The 20061-nt window shown below is 39.3% G+C and overlaps 1 protein-coding gene across 3 annotated transcripts in view; it reads left to right on the forward strand.

Moving 5' to 3' along the window:
- The window catches only part of EPG5 (ectopic P-granules 5 autophagy tethering factor), a 57165-nt gene that overhangs the window by 12505 nt on the left and 24599 nt on the right, over positions 1-20061 (forward strand). For 2 of the 3 annotated variants that reach the window (XM_054811238.1, XM_054811240.1), the window contains 16 exons: positions 956-1111; positions 1460-1617; positions 5275-5429; positions 6018-6158; positions 6347-6511; positions 7715-7837; positions 9414-9673; positions 11248-11388; positions 12114-12258; positions 13101-13298; positions 13838-13948; positions 14710-14829; positions 16472-16638; positions 16837-17064; positions 18410-18533; positions 19461-19602. In XM_054811238.1, the coding sequence (XP_054667213.1) occupies positions 956-1111; positions 1460-1617; positions 5275-5429; positions 6018-6158; positions 6347-6511; positions 7715-7837; positions 9414-9673; positions 11248-11388; positions 12114-12258; positions 13101-13298; positions 13838-13948; positions 14710-14829; positions 16472-16638; positions 16837-17064; positions 18410-18533; positions 19461-19602 (2534 nt within the window). The remainder of the gene's footprint in view (positions 1-955; positions 1112-1459; positions 1618-5274; positions 5430-6017; positions 6159-6346; positions 6512-7714; positions 7838-9413; positions 9674-11247; positions 11389-12113; positions 12259-13100; positions 13299-13837; positions 13949-14709; positions 14830-16471; positions 16639-16836; positions 17065-18409; positions 18534-19460; positions 19603-20061) is intronic. The other variant, XM_054811239.1, reaches the window with a different exon arrangement.

Genomic DNA, 20061 nt, shown 5'->3' on the forward strand with positions numbered 1-20061 from the left:
TTCAGAGCTGCTAAAAAAACCCAAACAACCAAACCTGAAAAACCAAAACATAATGAACCACCAAACAAACAAATAAAATCAAACCCCACCAAGCAAAACAAACAAAACAAAAAACCTAAACAGTTCTTGGGTAGATTTTGCTCTGAGAGTTAGTCATTTTAGGGTTGTTTGACCTGGGAATCTGAAATCCCAGAGTCCTTTACTCTAAACCTGCCTGCGAAGTGGGAAATTGCAGAGTCTGAATGCTGTGGGTACAAAGGAGCCGGGTGAGCTGTGGAATACCAGGCTGACTTCCATCAGGGATGTGCTTAGGTTTGTCTTGGAAAGTCACTGAAATCCAGCAGTTTCTTGAATCACTCCTATTTATAACCAGTGCTACTGCTTTCTTTCCCTTGATATACAGAATTGTTTTAGGGTTTTTAATTTTCTCCTCAAAAATCATCATATTGTTGCTGTAAGCAAGTGTAATTGAAACCTAAAATTTGCTCTTTATTTTTAAATATCTAGTAGTCACTTTATATGGCTTCTATGAGTGTGTTTTTGGGGGTGGGGGATACACTTAAATCAGAAACAAAATCCATGTTTTCAATTGTGCTATTAGAGTAGTAACTTTCTCAGTATAATTATTCCTGTTCGAGCTTTTTGCATGTAGTGCCATTTCATCATGTAGGCTTACCTTAAGGCTCCAAAGTTCGTACATGAACTACTTTGGTATAACAGAATATTATGCATTGTTCGCTTGCAAAACCGAGGAAGGATAACATAGTGATTTTAGACTAACCTGTCTGAGAGGGGATGAAAATGCTATTTATGTGGAAATCTCCAGAAACCAGAGGACAAAGAGTTGAACATATCTCTTGTGACTAGACTCTGATCTAGTTGCAGTTGTCTGTGTTTTTATATGGTGATGACATATTTAATGATCCTCCTTTGACTTGTTTGTTCTGCTGTGTAGGATGACACTTTGTCATGTGAGTGACCACTGGGCCCAATACGTTAGTGGCAATAGACAATATGGATCAGTAGCACATCTCTACTCTGTGGAAAAATTGCAACTGGAGTTTGATGAGCTATTTTTTAGAGCTATTCTACATGTTCTGAAGGCAAAAAGGTAGGCTGTCCCATGATTAATACTGGCTTCATCTTGGAGGAGTTAAACATTTGAAACTGGGATTTGGAGTAGCTTTAAATACTTAATGGTTTAAACAGAACTGCAATATGCAGGACTTTTCAGCACATTGGTAGCACCAAGATGGGGAGGAATTATGCCTTGAACTCTAGCATCTGACAGAAGCTCTGCTCAGTTCAGAATGAGGTTAACTCAGAATTTGAGATGCTAAGGCACATCCTCACATTCTGAATTCTGTTATATGGCAGAGATGTGGGCATATGTCTCCTTATCAAGTGTTGGGATATATCAGGGTAAAACTGTTTCCATCTGCCTCTTCAAATCCAACAGGTTGGGAGTCTGGTTGTTCATGTCGGAGATGCCTTACGGAACCTTATCCAGCAACATGCTTTGGAGGCTCTTCTTTGTCATGCACTGCGCAGAGAGTGAGCACCTGGAAAAGCTCTGCTCTACTCTGCAGCCTGCTGACTGCAAACAAAGACTCAAAGGTAGAATTCCTTCACTCAGAACCAATTCTCATAGATTCAGCTACTGCTGCATCAGCTACAGATTTAATTCTTTTCCAGTTTCATTGTTAAATGGGCCCTCAGCAGCATGACTGGTCCAGAGGCCTCAAGTGTCTTGGGCAGTTCACGGGCTTCCAGCACTTGTTTGCCCGAACTCTCATTTTAACAGGAATTGTTGTATCTACTGTCATCTTAGTTTTCTTTCTGACAATGACTACTGCTACTGGCTGCTTCAGAGAGCTGCAAAAGTGCCATGCAGTAGGTACATCTTGTGTATTCTTGTATCAGGTCCCCTCTTGACCTTTGATAGTATTTGGAGAGTGAGATTTAAATCTTAAAATACAGAATTTTGTATCATTTGGGGTTTCTTTTCCTGTTTTGGGGGTTTTTTTTGAGCTGTTCATAGTTCTATAAATACCCCAGTCCTCTTCCTCTGTGCATCGCCTGCCCCCCAACTTGCTAGTTTTGGCTTCAGTAACTTACATTGTGGGAGATCTGCTTATCTTCCACAACTACTTATTTCAAGCCTTCTTTTGATGCTTTTTTTTGTCGTATATGCCACCTTTTCTTTCTTTTTCCCTTTGATTTCTGTCCTCTCTTGATCTGCACTGTGATTGTGGTGGCTTCAGCTATAGCAGAGTTGCTTAGAAGCCGGTTGGAATGCTACTTTCCCTTTGCTGCCATCTTCATGGAAAATATTTCATGACTTGATTGACAGGGAGACAGGTAAACAAAGCAGTAACTCCCTATTTCACAGCATCTTTGCTGTCTTCAGGGAGAGCCCATCTCACTGTGTCAGTTTTAGTTTTCAGCTAGCTAGTAGCCCAGATAGCTGTTACCACATCAACCAAGTCTTTTGATGGAGAAGCACAAGAAAATGGCGATCTTGAGAGGTTACTGACAGTCTTGACTCTGTGCAAGCTCAGCTAACATTTAGGCAATTTATGCAGAGTGCAGACGGATATCAAGACTGTAGCTTGATATTTATGGAGTGTTGATCTGATTAGCACTTGCCAGCCAAAATGGTAACAGTGATGCTGTTTCAGCAGGACTTTTTGCAAGAAATTTTTACTGCATCTCAAGCAAAGAAAATGTAATGTGACGTGGTGGTTGCGGCTCTGACAGTAACAAACACTGACTTTTTTTGTTGTTGTTTTTGTTTTGTTCAGGCTTTGTTTTGCTTCTAGCAAACTTTTATGCTTTAAAGTCCCTGGTATGCTGATGCAGGATATTTTTATCCTCTTCATTCTCCTCAGTGGGTTATGTCAGCACAATACAATTTTTCACAATTGTCTAGACAGGGAATATCAACAGTTCTCTTAGTGAAATCCATCTAATCTTCTGAAATAGCTTAATTTTGGCTGACACCAGTATAATGCTGACTTAATTTCCTATAATTCATACCCTAGAAGACCACGGCATTAACATTCTCTTGGGAGAGAACCTTTTTCATTGATTTCTCTTCCCAAATTAAGTTTGAGAAATGTTAAGAGTGGTAATTCTACACGTGGTAGCAAGCCTTGATAATTGATGGATGCTTTGGGCTTGCACATACAGAGGTGGGAGCATAATTGCTTTTTAAGGGATAGGTAGAAATAGCATGATAAAACGGAGTGCAGTGATGGAGCTGCACTTACTAGGACCACCTCTGGCCTATGAGAGCTACCAGATACAAAATGACCCCCTGGGGTAGTATGGGAAGTCTGGTTATTTGAGGTATTCTTGAGTGGACCAAATGGTAATAAATTTACTGTGGAACACACATTTTCACTGATAGGCAATGGCCTAGTAGTTTCTTGTTGATGTTTGATACCTGTGTGAGAACAAGCATGTGTGCTCTGTAAGGTTTATTAATACAGGATTAACAGTTTGGTCTTTGCTTCCATTGCAGTTGGCAATGAGAACCTGCTGAACAACATTTCTGGTTACCGTTTCTTTACTGCCATAATCAAGATTTGAGGAGCCACTGATTTTTAGGATCTCTCTGAACTTTCACTGTAATATGATCAAATGTGCAGAGGAGGATGTTGATAAGCTTGTCTGTGCCTAATAAAACACAAATCACACATGGTGCTAATGTGACAATTGCTGTCACAGTGCCATTTGTTACTTCCGTGTTCTACCCTTCCCCATGCTGTAAATCATTCTGCTATGCCTTTATGTATAGTAATGGCATAGTCTTTTTTTTCTGTCCTTCTACATTACCTTAAAAACCACAAGCAACAACAACAAACCCCATAGCGTGCTGTAACTTCTGATAAAAGGTAGCATTAGGAAAGGGAGATGAAGGGATGGGACATCCCCTGTATGTCTGTTGCATCTGTCAGGAGTATAGTTTATCCTACTATATGGAAGAACTCTTTCCTTAAATTGCACAATCCTGTAGCACACTGTTCTTGAGATGTTTTGGCCGTACAAGTCTGACCCTAGGTTGAAGTACAGTTGCAAAATTCTTGAAAGCCCTTAAAATAGAATGTAACCTAAGTGGAAGTGTTTAATCACAAGCACGCTGAGCACATGCCTGTGCAGATTAAGTAGTTGAGTGCCACGATGAGGGCTTTTTCAGTATATTAAACTGCTATGATAGGATCACTGTAAACAGTGTTTACTGGCATGTTATGCTTCAGAGGAAGCAGACCACTCTCCAAACCATTTTACAGCTCAAATGCAGTTTCAGTGCTTGTTTTGCTGCACAGATTTCATTTAAAGTTATTTGGAAGAAATAAAAAATATTTTAAAGTCCTGTTCAGGCTACTTTCTACCCTTTCTTTCCTTTTGTTTCCCCACCTGGAGGAATGAAATGTTTATTTGCATTTGGCAATGCATCACTCTTGGATTTAAAGAGGAAACCTGCCTTGAATTCAAGTGAAAGCATCTCTCAGCCTTCCTGTCCTATGCAACTTCAATTCTCTGTTTTCACAGATTATTTTCAAAACAAGTACACTCAGTAATTTTCTTGTATTGAGTTTGAGAAGCTGAGCCTGACCTTTTCTTGTAACTCTTGGACGTAATTTAGGCCCAGGGCTAGATGCTTGAAGTATTTTTATTTGTAATTGGCATAGAATGATCTCTCTAGTTTAATTGCTGCTTGAGATCATGGTATGTGGAATGGGCAGAGTCTCTCAACTTGATCAAAACCTCTCTGCTGTGGTTGGGTGGGCTTAGGTTTAATCTTCTCTTGACTGTGTCGTGATTAAAACTAGAATCCTTTTATATAATTTGGACTTAATCTGTGGAATTAATTGCTCCAATATGTAATGGCAGCCAAAACCATGATAACATTTTTAAAAAGCAAAGAGTCAAGCAATTCTTCTTGTGGATGATCAATATTGCATAGTTAAAATAATATTAAAAATAGAATTACAGCTGTTCTTGAAGCAGTTTTAGCTTTCCTTATGAATTATTAGCGTATTTACTGATTTGTATGGACTCACTGCATATTATGGTGTTTTTTGCACCTTATTTTAAAGCAGCTGATACCAGCCACTTCTGAAGAGAGGATACTAACCTGGTGATCATAATCCCTTTGTCCCTCTTTCTTTCTCTGGGATTGGACTGTCAATAAAGGTATAAATATTGATGATGGTATGTTCTATAACACTTCTTTTATCATGTTTCTTTCATGTGACTTTTTTCTAGACCCAGACCACCTCAAAAATTTTGAAAAGTATCTCAAATCAATGAACTGCTCGGAAGAAATTTGTCTGCTCACCACATTTGCTCAGATGGCACAAACCAAACGGGCTGATGTTGACGAGGATTTTATCAAAATCATTGTTCTGGAGATATATGAGGTGAGTAATATTACTGGTTTATTCAGGAAAAAGTTGAATGTGTTCTTGTTCTTCTAAAAGTGGAAGGTGTGAAATATTCCTGGCTTCTGTAGCTTGTTCTACCATGGAGCTAAGAAAGTGTTACTTCTGAGGTTTATAATCTAGTACTGTATTAAAATATTCTGAAGTGCATATTTTTCTGAGAGAAAGAACAGCTTTTCTGTAGTCCAATCCAGAATGAAAAAAAATGAACAAAAATATCTTTGTTTTGCTTTATTTTTCTTACACAGGTCTGAGTTGGATCTCTGAATTTTCTTGTGTGGTGCTTTTTTGTCGTGGTCTGTAGGGCTTGGGTTTTTTTTTTTTTTAATGTGTGTGACATTGTTGTTCCTATGATGAGTTTTGAACATTTGGGTTTTTTGGCACTGCGACATAATAATTTTGTTATCTTCTAAGGCAATCGGTTGCAGTTTTAATATTGGCATTTATCAGTCTCATTGTCCAGGATCACCAAGAGCAGTTTGGTTCTGTATTTTCCAAAAGATATTTTATCGCAGTGTCAGTGAAGGTCAGCCATAACCAATAACTTCTTTCTGCTCATCTTCTCAGGTGTCCTATGTTAGTCTTTCCACAAGAGAGACATTTTCAAAAGTTGGTCGAGAACTCTTGGGAGCAATTGCCAGCATCCATACTCAGATTATTTCTGTACTGCTGGATCGAGTTAGAGACACCATCGAGAAAGTTGGAATGGTAAGTGCTAATGTTCATCATTTAAAGCAGGCACCCAGTTAAAACTAGAGGCCATACCAGACTGTGTTATATGTACCAGGCCTGTGCATGGTTTTTGGATCGTATCACACTTTAAGATAGAAGGGCATAATGCTGATGATTGTTGTATACTGAGTACTGATCAGCCTTTCTCTCTTTTGCCCTCAAAGGTTTCCTTATATCTGTTTAAAGAACTGCCGTTGTACCTGTGGAAGCCTTCTTCATCTGAGATAGCACTGATTCGTGAATGGTTATTAAATTACAGTCTAACAACAGTGGAGAATAAACTAGCCTGCATTATCTTGGAAGGGCTAAACTGGGGATTTGGTGAGCATGTATGTATTAAAACCAGGAGGCCTGAACCTGATCAGTTTTACAGAGAACTTATTACTCAACCTGGGACTATAACTGAATTATGCTTTAAACAGTTAATTACGTGCTTTTATATGATGGCTGTACACTTAATAGCATAGGATGGGAACTTCACAATAATTTTGCAGCATACTACCTGAGGATTTGCTTGTGTTGCTTTCTTGTAGTGCTCCAACTGAGATTAAAAGAGATATTTAAGCAGGAGTTTCCTCTCTCTAAACAAGAGGAAACAGCTGACAGTACAGTTTTTGTGAGTCACTTGATTAAGATAGCTGTGGCTGCAGAAACAGAGGAATCCTTCAAGAAGTATGTATGAGACTGGTGTGACTATAGTTTGCAGGCTGGTATTCAGGTATGTTTTTTTACAATGCAAGAAAACTAATGATTGAAATTAGAGATTTCAAAGTCCTGAGCATTATTTAAATCATTGGAAAATATTCCATAGAATGGCTTACTCCAGAAGCTGTATCAGTTCAGGATCCAATCCAGGGTGAATATTTATGGGAAAAAATGCTGTTGCCTGTGTTCAGTGATCCATTTTTGGCATTGTAATCTGTGCATTTGATCATACTGAACTCTGCTGTGCTGATACATGTACATGAAGATTGCCTTACTTTTTCTCCTTGCTTCTTGATGACACATGAAAACAAAGGAATGGTAGGGAAAATAACTGTGAGGTCTTCACTATGCAATAACAGCGTCATGTCGGTACTCTTTGATATGGGGAAATATAGTTTTTTAATGTGGCAGTTGATAAGAGGATTTACTATGTTTTGATACAAAAACCATAATACGTTTTTTTGGTTTTGTTTTGTTTTTAAAAGCAAGATTTCCAGTGTCTGTACTGTGTAATTTAAAATGCCATCTATGGATCTTTAAATTAATTGCTGTAAATCCACAAAATGCACATGAGACGTAATTATGGTCACTTTTTTCTGGAAATAATCTAGCTGTTTTGAGCTTTGTGTTGCCCAGTGTGAGCCCATTATTCTTCAGTGTTGGGCTGAAATTTTTCTTACTGGCCAAGACTTTGCCTAAGTATTACGATCCTTAATATCTTTCTGGCTGTTCAAATTAAGATTTATTTCTCTGTAGTGCAACTGAATGATACAGTTGTAGAGACCTTTTAAATGAGGCAAAGTTTTGTGATACAATTCTGGTTTTAGCAGGATGCTCTTCATCTAGATCCAGCAGTCCATTCCGAAGTTGCATTGATGGTCCTGGAAGCGTATCAGAAATATCTCTCCCAGAAACCGTATGCTGGGCTGCTTTCTGAAAGCATAAAACAGGTAATCCTTCTTCAGAATTACAAGGAACTGCTTATTGATAGTGATAGATAGGAAAAACTGCAGGCCAAGACCTTGTCTTCCTTTTTCTTTTTAAAAGCTACACTATCTTGATACTACTAGAACATCATAATATGTCAACTCTCGGTATTTTCTGCACAGACAGAGCTGTTTGATGATACTGTTAGACTTATGTTGAACATCTATATCAGAAATAGCAATTTTAAATTTGTCCCCCTTGTAGGTTTGCATTATTATCCAGCCTGTAGTTGGATAGTTGCACATTGTTCTTGCAAAGCATCCTTTACTCGTGCAGAGTTGGCAAGTACTTGCTTAACAAAAAGCTACTTACTATTACTGTGAACATAAGAGACATCCTTCCTGTGTCTCCAGCTCTTAGTCTTACCTTATTTAAAGAGTCAAGATTTTAGGAGCTTTTCAGTACTGATTGGTGCTGTGTTACCTGAACTCCCTACAAACATTTATTACATTGATTTTACAGCACACTGGTGACTGGGGAAGGTATGGCTCCAAGTTACAGAAGGGGAATGGAAGGATAGAAAGATCAAGGTTAAAAATCCCTTTTTTGGATGTTCAGTCCAAAATGCTTCTATTTATTTATTCAGAGCTTTTAGCATTGTGTTGTGCTTCATCTTCGCAGTATTTCTTGTCAGTGCTTTCTCCTCCCCTGCGCTTTTTTTTTCTCCAGTTCTTCCCACACTTTGAAAGTTCTTTATTGTTTCTGCTCTTTTCTGACTTGCATCTCTGCACTACTTAATCATAGATTGTTGTCTTGTGCCAGCTAGATGAGTTCTCTTTTTAAGCCTATTTCAGCCTTGGTTGCCACTTGTGTTGGTGAATCTGTCCTGACTTCCATGAGCTTATAACTGGAACTTGAGAGAAAATAATGCTTAGGTTCTTGTACGCCTCCTCAGAGAGGATGAAATACCTGCATTGACTCACAGCTCTGCAATTTACACTAATCTGTCAGAACATGTACAATATTTTTCCCAAAGATTTATAAGTGCCTCTGATCTAGACAGCCTTCTCATGATAATGGACACGTTTACGTGGCACAGAGACTCTGCCTGTCCACGTTACAGACTTCTTTCCAAGGAGAGGCTGCAGGGTTTTAGGCTTTTTATTTGACAGATGTTATTTTTTGTATACATATTTTTAGTTTTCCTTTCACTAGCAGTCTTAAACATTATTGGAAGTTCTGTATGGTTGTTTGGTTTTGGTTTTTTTTATAGTGAACACAAAATTTAATCTGAGACCAATATCTGATTTGGAAAACTTTAACCAAACAGGATAGGTTGATAGTCTTTACCAAAAGGAATGGATGGGGGGAGAGGGCACGTGGAAATCAAGGCCATAGAAACAGAGATTTTTAGATAAACTTAATTGGCGGCACTACACGGTGCATCTGAAAAATAGCTACTGTTGCTCTGATCTCATGTCAGGATATTGTGATAGAAGAGGAAACTCATCCAAGCTGACCCAAGTCCTACAGTAGCGCAATGCATGCTGTAGTATGGCTGTGCCTCCTCTCATTCCTGTTTCTGCTGCTCTGTTCCAGGTCTCCTACTTAGCCAGCATTGTTCGTTATGGAGAAACACCAGAGACTTCCTTTAATCAGTGGGCATGGGGTTTGATTTTGAGGTTAAAGCTTCACAGAAATGACCGTGCCATGCAGCATGGCTGGCCTGCGGTCCCTGTTTCTGACAGGGTGCTCGACATGACGGAGTCGGTCACGCTTCACCCCCTCTTGAAGGCTGTTAAAGCAAGCATCCCGATTGGCTGCTACCTGGCACTGGCAATGACCACGCTCGGTCACAAGTAAGTCTGTTTTCTTGTGTTTGCCTTGGATGGATGCCCCCAGTGACTGAGCAACCTACCTAATGATGAACTGAGGGCTATTAACATCTTTATCTGTGTTTAAAGAACAAAGGACTTCTGATGCAAGGGATTGAGCAGTCTTTCTGGGACTGTAGTTTCAAACAATGTGCCATTTCATTTACTTTGCTAATACTACTTTTTGCCTTCTGCATGTTAGGGTCAAAAAAGTCATGAGAAACAGTATTGAAACTGAGGAGTTAGCATGTTACTATGGACAGGAATAACTTTTAACCACACAGGTAACTTTTTTCCAGCAGGGCTGCCACAGAGCATTCAGAAGTAGTGAGGAGGAAAAAAAAACCCAGCATGGTAATGATAGACAGCTTTATAACTTTGATACTGAACCTCCTAGCTCTGACTCAAAACGGTCTTTTCCAATGCTTTCAGCTGGTTTGTAGGTAACAGTTTTGGACATAATCAAATGTACTAGTTGATTAAGGTACAGAGCCACGGATAGATTAATCTCTCCCAGGTCTATTTTCCCTAAATCTATGATCTCTTTAATTATCTCTTACTCGATTCAAAATTTTCACTAACTTGTTTTCTGCATATAATACTGCTTTACTCTCTTTAAAGAAAAATTGTCTTGGCTTTCTTCTCCTTCCCTAACCCATTGCTTGGTGCTAAGGTTACAGTAGATACATATGTGCTTCTTCAAAGCACTAGAGTAATCTGAGACTGATCTGAAGGCATTCTGGTTTGAGAGTGGAAATTTTTGCATTACTTAGAACAAAGAATGAAAAACAAGGAACATCTTTACTTCTGCGGTGTTTTGTCCCCCGCACCACAACCACTCTGGTGAAAGATCAAGGCCAGTTATGTTAATGACCAGAAGAAACAAAGCGCTGTACTGTGTGCTAGTGACTTAATACAATATTTAATTTTCATGACCTCAGAGTAGAGATAGGATTAATGTTCTACATCTTTTCCTAATGTACAGCCCTTCTCAGTTAACAAAACTTGATGCAAAGCAACGTACCAAATAAGTTGCTGCTCGGGGGTTTTCAGGACAGCAAGAGTAGGAGTCATCTCAGCTGACTGCGGTACCTACTGTGAGGAAACTCTGAGCTCCATCTTTAGGTAGTGAGGAAAGATGTCCAGAGCATCATCCATCCTGAGGAGATCTCAAAGCTAGGTAGTATGAAACTCCCTCTGTATTGTTCTTCCTTTGCCTGGAGGGGGAGGTTAGTTGACTAGGTTAGGCAAATTAATTGAAACTTGATGGATGAAGACCCCTATCTCCAGTGATTTTTTGGAAGACAGTACACAAACCCCCAGAAGGGCAGGAAATACTTACCAAACCTGTCAGCAATCGAATGACTCCTACAGCTGAAGAAAAAACTCTGTGGACTTAGCTGTTTAGGATTTCAAAGATGAAGTGTAAAGATATGAATGTCTTTACATCTCACGTCACTGAAAAAAAAAAATCAACACCCTCTGCACCCTGTCTCCCTTTCTGCTGATAGTCAATGTGTTTATTTTGGTTTTGGTTTTTTGTGTTTTGTTTTTGACAGCATTGAGAAGTTCTGTGCTGAAGGGATCCCTCTTTTGGGTATACTCATCCAGTCTAGACACCTGAGAACAGTAGTCCATGTGCTGGATAAAATTTTGCCCTTATTTTACTCTTGCCAGTATTATCTCCTGAAGAACGAACAGTAAGTGTTATATGTTCTTAATACACTTATTGATAAAGAACCATGAAAGTTAATCTTAACAGTTAGATTTATCAGGCTTCATTCTGGATTTTGCATCCAGTGAGAATGTGATGCAGATGATGGGGAAGTAGTTCAGTTTGTTTGCCGAGTTACTTTTTGAGGAAGTAGTTGTAGAAGTGTGTCCTACTGACGTCATGTGTACAATCATCACTGATGCTGCTGCTGTGCTGCAGAAGTGATCTTGAGAAAGCTGTAGTGCTTAGATGAGTGAGAAAAATAAGCAGGCAATACTATTTAACTGTGTTCTTATGGTGAGTTGAGCAGCTGGGAGTGTCCTTAAGTGCTGGAGCTCAGCTGTCGTCCTGGTAAATTAGTATTGTGGTCCCTGGGGTGCTTTTGGCTTGGACCACCTGGCAGTCTCCCAGACAATTCTAGATTTTGGTGGTTATGTGGATTGAGAACTGTATTCCGTCCTGATGAGCTGCCTTGAATTCCAGTCTGCTATATACTGTATATGATGTATATATGAGAGACACCTCCTACTGTGCCTATGATACACTTGAAATAGAGCAATTAAATCTGCAGCATGGTTGTGAATCAAAAGCCTTGTATATGGGTGTTAACTGGTGCTGTTGAGCTGGTTTTAAATTCTCTAGAAGCAAATTTTCTGTATATTATGCTGTATGAGAATTTTTTGAATTAATTTAAATTGTTGACATCCCTAGGTTTTTATCTTATGTCCAACTGTTCCTTCATCTGGATAGTGGAGTCCCTCAAGGCATGACCCAGCAGGTTACCCATAAAGTAACACAGCACTTGACAGGAGTGAGCTATGGAGAGAATGTTAAGCTGCTCAGTAGTATGATACAGGTAAGAAGATTATTTAAAAAAAAAAAAAAAAAGGAGAGGGGAGGGTTTTTTTAAAATTGGCTTTTTTAACTGAGTTAGTGCTTAAGGTCAGAAAGGATACTGAATCTGGCGGTTCTGTAATCACGGAGTACCCTGCATCAAGCATGAATAGTTGGGTTGGGTTTCCTGAAATACTTCTGCTTAAACTTGCCTAAATCTGGCAATGCATGTGACACTGGACGTAACAGTATGTGCCTTCCAGACTTCTTGGAAAATGGATTTTCTAATACCAGGTCAAAACTCCTTCTCAAAAGGCAATGTCTTACACAGCCCTACTTTCTTGCTTGTGTTAGTTGAGGAATGCAGCACATATATTAATATATTTGAAAGCTTTGCTTTTGACCACTGATTTATGGCTATGCTATAAAAAAATATTCCTGTGTTAGGAAACTAGTATTTTTTTTCCAAGTGCAGAGAAGTCAAGAACCAAGGCCCACTTACATTGGAGAGGGGTAAGGCCTAAAGAGAAACATACTTACTCTTCTGAGAGGTCTTTTTGCAGGAACAGCAGGCTGCACTTCAGAAATAGGTGCCAATAATGCCTGCAGGTCATGGGGGTCCTGCTTATGGCTTTTGCCTTTTTTGCTCATGCACGAGATGCTCGGCTCTCCGGGCTGCAGAATCTCTTTTAGAGGCTGGAGATGACAAAGCTATTTTTACATAAGCATAGAGAGCATTGTCGTAAATTATTTATTTTAAGGATGGGCCCACAGCCTTACATAATATAAACAGTTCTTCAATAAATTTTTATTCAAGAGATTGCAGCTTCAATTAAAGGATAATTCTACCCTTCAATTTGGCAGACTCACATTTTTCGAAGTGACCAGCCAAATGGAGTGGGGCCGGCTGCGGTACTGGAGTTCTGGATTCAGGTCCTCACCAGCCAGCAACTGTGGCACAGGGACCGGGCAACACTCTTCTTGCTGGATGACTTGTGTAAAGCTGCTTTCCAGTACAGTCAAGAGGACTGTGTTCAAAAGCTGCTCTACCAACAACACAAGGTAAATGGGTGTGGTAGATGGTGTGGCCATTGAGTAAATGGTCAGTTCATGTGTTGCTTGTTCTAATTTTGATGTGACTGTATTTTCCTGAAATGTAATAAGAACAGTCATGTTTGAGTGGTATTGGGGTTATGTTATTGGGTTTGTTTCTGAGTAGATTGATTAGTGAAATATCTGATACTTGAATAATAAGAAGAATTAAAACCTATTTGAAACACAGGTCTCATTCATGAGTTCTAGCATAGTATTTTCATTTGGTCTTTGCATTTCAAATGTTTAATAGTATATTTAGAACAAAAGTAGAGCATCCTCTTCTGAAAACAAGCTGTCACTGTAACAGGATCTTTTCACTGAAAAAAAAATAATGAAGCACAATGAGGCATTTCAGTGGTAGCTGATTGAGCTAAGTTTGGGTAGTAGCAATGTGAGGCAGAAAGGAACCTGGATGGAAGGCAGTGTGACATACCTGGAGCTTGTAAATCATCTTTTAGGCTGCTTACAAAAAAAACCCAACCCAAATGTTTTCTGTTTCCATGCAGAATGCTTTGGGCTATCACTGTGACAAAGGTCTACTGTCTTCACTTGTTAGTTGGATTGTGGCAGGCAATGTGACACCTTCCTTCGTTGAGGGCAATGCAAATTCCTCTCAGGTAAGTGGTATGATGATGTTATATGAACAACCCTGGCATGAGCAATATGCAGGTATTTAGGTTTTTTCCTGTTTTTGCAGATTCTTCTCTCATTCCCTTTTTTCCTGTCCCCGTGTTTGTGAGTTTTCTTGTGATAGAATCCTTATTTAGCCTAAGAGAACGCTGTGGGTTCCTTACGCTAAAGGGAACATGGATGTTTTGCACAGACAAAGTTTGTCTGATCTGTGTCCAAGAATTCATATAATAGGATTTATTAGTATTTTATTCTTTTGATCTTCAGTTGTTCTCAGTATGTTTAATGAGAGAAAATATGCAAAGCCTGACTCTCTTCTTAGATCAGTATTTTTCTGATAAATGTTTTGAATATAGTTGCTTTTTCTCTGATAAGCAAGTTCCTCATTCGAGCAAAAAGAAAAAAAAAAACCTGCAATACCCCAACTGGAGATGTGTAGTAGAAGTGGGAGAGAGGAGATCCTGTTTTACAGGGTTTGAGTAGGTCGTTTCTTCCAGAACTCTCTGGATAATTCTGCCAGTTGTCCCTGGTTTTCCCCTTATTTTCCAACGTTGTACAGAATACAAAGAGGATGTTCGAATGTAGATAAAGAGGAAACTGGTTCTCATTTTACTTTTGTGATATGACACTGCTTTTGCAACTCTGCAATGAGAATCTGGCAAAGACGTGCTCCTCTGAAGAAAAAACAAGCTTTGCCATCATGCCCCTGCCATTTTGTCATCAATGTTTCTGTTACTGTGTTGTGCAGGTCTGGTTTTCATGGATAGTGTTAAATATGGAGTCAATATTTGAGGAAGACTCGCAGCTTCGCAGAGTTGTGGAGGGAGAGTTGGTTATTAATGCTTTAACTCCTGATCAAGCTTTGAAGGTGAGAGAACTGTTCATCTGCTTTAATTGGAGAGAACTACCAGAGAAAAGTGTTCTCTTGTATTTAGTTTTTATCTTGTGCTTTTTCTTACCAAGGCAAAAGTATAACTAAAGCTTTATATGATTGGATTTCCAGGAGAAAAATTTCCTCAGGGAAATTTTCTGTTACATTTTGAATTGAACGTTTAAAAACTACCATTCAAATATCTGTTTTTTAATATACCATTACTTACAGAAAACTTCAGTCACTAATTAATGCTTTTGTGTGATTTTCTGGGTCATCTGAATGCTTCACTGTCTTCAGTGGATTTATTCTGTACCAAAATAGGGGAGTGCAGATACTCTTTATTTTACAAGTGGGAAAGTGTGTCTTTGTATCAAAGAGCATTTCTCAGATGATCTGAATTTTGCAGAAGTCTGGGCTTTACTTTTCTCTGTATTTGCTGAATTATTTTCCAAAGCTTTCAGAACCATTTAGGTCTCTCCCTTAACAAGGCGCTTTAGGCATGCTTTAAGCCATGTTGCAGCATTTTCCAGGTTCTTTGCCTAAATTCAGTTAGAAATTCTGGAACGAAGCAAGTGGAAACCAAAGCTGTCCAGTCTCAAAGTACAGCCTTTGGCATATCCTTCTTCTCAACTGTTTCAGTGTGTTTTAATGAACAAGGTAGGCTAGAAGCTCTGTGAAGATAGGTTATTTTCTCTATCTCTGTGAATATATATGAAAATAAGTCTGTCTGTGTTCCAGACTGGTACATGTCTTGCATCCTTGGAGACTAGTCTGGAGAACATTTTTCCCTTGACTTGCTTGTCTCAATTTACCTGGAAAACAGTGAGATAGTATGTGGGGAGTGTGTGGAAAAGGGTGCTAAGGGTTCCCGACGTCTAGTATGGGTGATGGGGTAGTGCCGGGGTCTGCACTGAGACGTGGGAACTCAGAAAAGCCTCCCACTCCCCTGCTTCAGGCACAGTCCGTGGAAGCTTGGTGTGTGACTTTTTAATGGTGTAGTGGGTCCGTGGAGTAGCGCTCCATGTTGTTAATACGGAGTGCTTCTGCTCATAGGTTGCTTTGCCTTTGTTCTGCTTTTGCAAAGAGAAATTTTTTTTTTCCTTCTGTATTCTTTCTTGACATTAGTTTTACTTGGCATTTTAGGTTTTCAATAGGGCCGCATGGGAACGTAGTCTGGAAAAAGCTGAACATAGCATGCTGTAGGTTTCTGTGTCGTCACATGGCTTAAGACTGTTGTTTTTACTGGTTGGAGCGTGCTGTATACTTCACTATTGCTGCTTTGTTCTCGAACATCACCGGTCTCTGGGAAGCCTAAGTCAGGAACATCTACCTCTGTGAGGAAGAGCAGCAATTAACTGTAATTAACAGCAATGGCCCATATGTTGGCCTTGCATCACAGAGCCATCATGCTAATTTTTTTAAACATCAGAGGTGTAGCACTGCTCTGTAACAGCTGTCCAACATCATTGTGAGCTGGGCAGCTCTTCCCCTAAGACCGGTAACAGATGTGTGAATTTTTCCAGAGTTTTCTCCTCCACAGTTGCTGAGTTTTCATGCTGTGTTAATCTGTTAACCTGTGACAGCCTGTTACAGGGAACCGCAGCAGAACACTTGTCTGAAAATGTTCTTTTTGCAGAAAGCACAGACCCAGCTGAAGCTGCCCATCGTACCTTCCCTTCAGAGGCTCATGATTTACCGCTGGGCTCACCAGGCCCTTGCTACACCTGCTGATCATCCTCTGATGCCGCTAATCTGGCAGAAATTCTTCCTCCTTTACCTTCACCGACCAGGGCCACAATATGGGTGAGTCTGATCGCAAGGGCTCTAGCAGATTAGCAAGCACTATTAAGTTTGCACTGCAAGTGGGATTAAGTTCCTCGCACTAAGACCGCACCTGAAAGCAGTGGGTAACAGCAACTTCTCTAAAGGGTCAGTTTATTTGCAGAGATGCTGATTCGACACTTACAAGACTTTGTTGTGCTTTTTTGTTCATTTTTTTAGATTACCTGTAGATGGCTGTATTGGAAGACGTTTTTTCCAGAGTGCAGCTCATGTTAACTTACTAAATGAAATGAAGCAGCGCTTAATAGAGGTAGCAGACTTCCACCATGCTGCCAGTAAAGCACTAAGAGTGGAGAGCCCTGCAGAGGGCAGAGACAGATCACCAGAGAAGGCGAGCTGCACGCCGGATTACCTGACCTCACCAGAACTGCATAAGGAACTTGTCAGGTAAATAAAGCCTGCACAGTTCAATCTTACTCAAAGCAACCACCTGAGCAACTACTAGAGCCCAGTCTTAGCTGTGGGAGACATGAAGGGACATGACCCTTGGCTCACCTAGATGTACCGCAGGCACTTGTTACATGCATAGTTGTGGTCAAATATGTTCTTCTGTTGATAAAACTTGTTTTGATTGAGGGGGAGCTGATTTTACTACTAAAAATAAAAGATTTTTGATAGAGTTGTTGCTCCCCTTACGGGAGAGCTTTGATTTTTAATTAATGGTAACCCCATGCTGGTAAAATACTTGTTTAGACCTACCTGCTACCGATATGTACATCACTAGCTATAAATGTAAAATGCTACTTTGTGTGTATACGGTACAGACAAGGTAGATCATAAATCCTCCTTGGTAATTTGTAAAAAATAATCCAGAGATGTTCACTGGCTGTAACTTGATTAATGTTTTCAGACTTCCATTTCAAAGGAGCTCCCCACTCCAACATAAAACCAGACTGCTCTACAGCCAAGTAAATCTTACACTCAGGAAGTTCAAGACCACCTAGACAGGAGGGAAAACAGTGGTAGAGTTCATCAGAGTTGACTCTTGGAACTAGACTGCTTCCATTTTTTCACCAATGACACTGATACAGAAAACAGGAGTTTGCTAGTGATATTTAATACCACAGTGTAAAGATTTAATGGTATTATAGTTCTCCTTTGTATTTAATCAGGAAAGCTTGGACGGTACGATTATAAAAAGGGTACCCTTAAGTAGAGTGATGCCAGTTGAAGAAAGAAGTGTATTTATGTTAAAGTACAGTGTTAGCAGAGGAGGAAATGGGAGTAAATGAGCCATGAATTTGTGTGACAGGTTAAAAATATGTAACTCAGGTGTGAGCTTCTGGAGCAGGCACTCTAAGGAAGTCATGGGGTGAGAGGCCGAACTTGCTTGGATATACTCTTTTTTTTTTTTTTTTTTTTTTTTTTTTTTTTTTTTTAATTCTTTGGTCTTTTGAATGAAGTTGTCAGTGTGATTCCGTGACATAAGAGATGCTTCCAGTCCTGGGTCATGTTTGCTAATTTGCAGAAACGTTTTCCTTTTCAAAATTTGTCCTGTTATTCCTGGTTACTGCCCTTCATATATTTCCTAAATAGCTTCTTTCTACTGCTGGTCTTTAAACTGACACATAGTAAGCTAGTCACAACATCTATGTTTTGAGCCATGTCACCTTGTAGCATGATTTGTTGCCTTAGCTCTAAACCACAGAATGAGACTGCTGTGTAATACGTGCTATGCATACAATTATAGTTCACGTTGATTTATTCTTTTCTTTTTTGTTTTTCTTCTCAGGCTTTGTAATGTTTTTGTTTTGTGGTTGGAAGAAGAGAGTTTCCAGAAAGGAGACACGTACATTCCTTCTTTACCAAAGCAATATGATGCACATAGACTTGCTAAAGTCATGCAGAATCAACAGGTGAAGTGCCGATGACATTGGCAATCTGGGAGCCAAAATTCAATTCACTTGTTACAGTGGATCCTCTAAAGTAGTGAGAGACTTGGTGTCACTGGTCTTTTTAATACACGTACAGCACGTATGGTAGCTTTACAGCTCTATTTTTTTCCTGAAAATCCCATGCTCCCAAACTGTCTTCCTTTACAGTTGAGCAAGGACTCATGAGTAGATTTCTTGCATATCTTCAGAAGAATAACAGTCCTTATTGTGTTCTACAATTCTTTTTATGTTCTAAGATAATTTTAGAGAATTACTGAAGTTGGAACTTTAAATGACAAAAGACTGGAAGCCAAAATCTGCTCAAGTTGGTAGACTGTAGTATGTCAGGTTCAAATATAAGTTAGCAAGTGGGAAGTGTGTTTTATTCTGTCCAGTAAGCCTAAAGAGTTAGTATAATTAAAAACCCTGTGAGAGGGGAAATTTTGAAAGAGCATTTCCTCATGCCTGCTTTTTTTTTTTTTTTTTTATTCCTCCAGTGTATGTGACTACTGGAAATGAAGCCTGGTTTAGCCTGATTTCAGTTAATCATGCCATGATGTTTTAGACTATCTTGATTTCCTCTGTGTTCCTTTTTTTTTTTTTTGGAACAGAGTTTTAATAATTTGTACCCTTTCTCTCTTATTTGTTAGAAATTATACCATGTGTTCTTGTTAGATTTCTTCTCTAAGAGTCATGAATGATTTTCAGTGGCTTATCTGTATATGTGATAAAAATTCTGCAGACTTTTTCTTCAGTACAGATTTTTTTTTTCCCTAGTAGTACTTTTCCTATGACTTAAAACTAGTCTAGTTTTATGTACTTATTTTAGTTCCCCAGTTACTGCGATGGATGCACAGTATGTGGTACAGACCAAAATGGGAATGATAATTTAATTCTTTTGTGCTTTAGGATTTGTGGATGGAGTATGTCAATGTTGAACTTGTACACCATGAGTTTCAGGAAGCTCTAAACCTTTGGCTGCAGGTTCAGCTTGAATCACATACAACCTGTGTTTCTGCAGGGCAAACAGATTTCACCAGCCCTTTAGCAGGTGAGCGATAAGAATATTGTTAATGAAACTGGGCCAGAAAGAATTATTAATGTGTTGAAGCCCTAGTTTCTTTAGGAACATTATGATGTCTGTGAATAAAGATGTTAATACAGTTTGTTTTCTATGGGTATGGTATTTTGTATGAAGTTTTCATGGTGTTCTCACTAAGATGTTCATGTGAGAGGCTAACGTCGATGTTTTTGGCTTAAAGTTTGCCGCATCACAGAACAGCAAGTCATGTTGTGCCTAGAGCTTCGTGGGTGAGCTCCCCAAAGATTCCTCTATGCAGAACATGCTGCGGACAGGCTGAATTTTCCCAAAGTTTAGACAGACAACTGCAAGCAAAGGCTAAAACCACTGTAACTGAAAACAGAAAGACTGTCTCTGGGAGTTTTTTTGTGTAGCTGTTCCCAATGCCTTTCCTGGAATTTTGGCATGGTAAAAGTGTTGTTCTAGCAC

Source organism: Grus americana, chromosome Z (assembly GCF_028858705.1).
Source record: "Grus americana isolate bGruAme1 chromosome Z, bGruAme1.mat, whole genome shotgun sequence".
NCBI lineage: Eukaryota > Metazoa > Chordata > Aves > Gruiformes > Gruidae > Grus > Grus americana.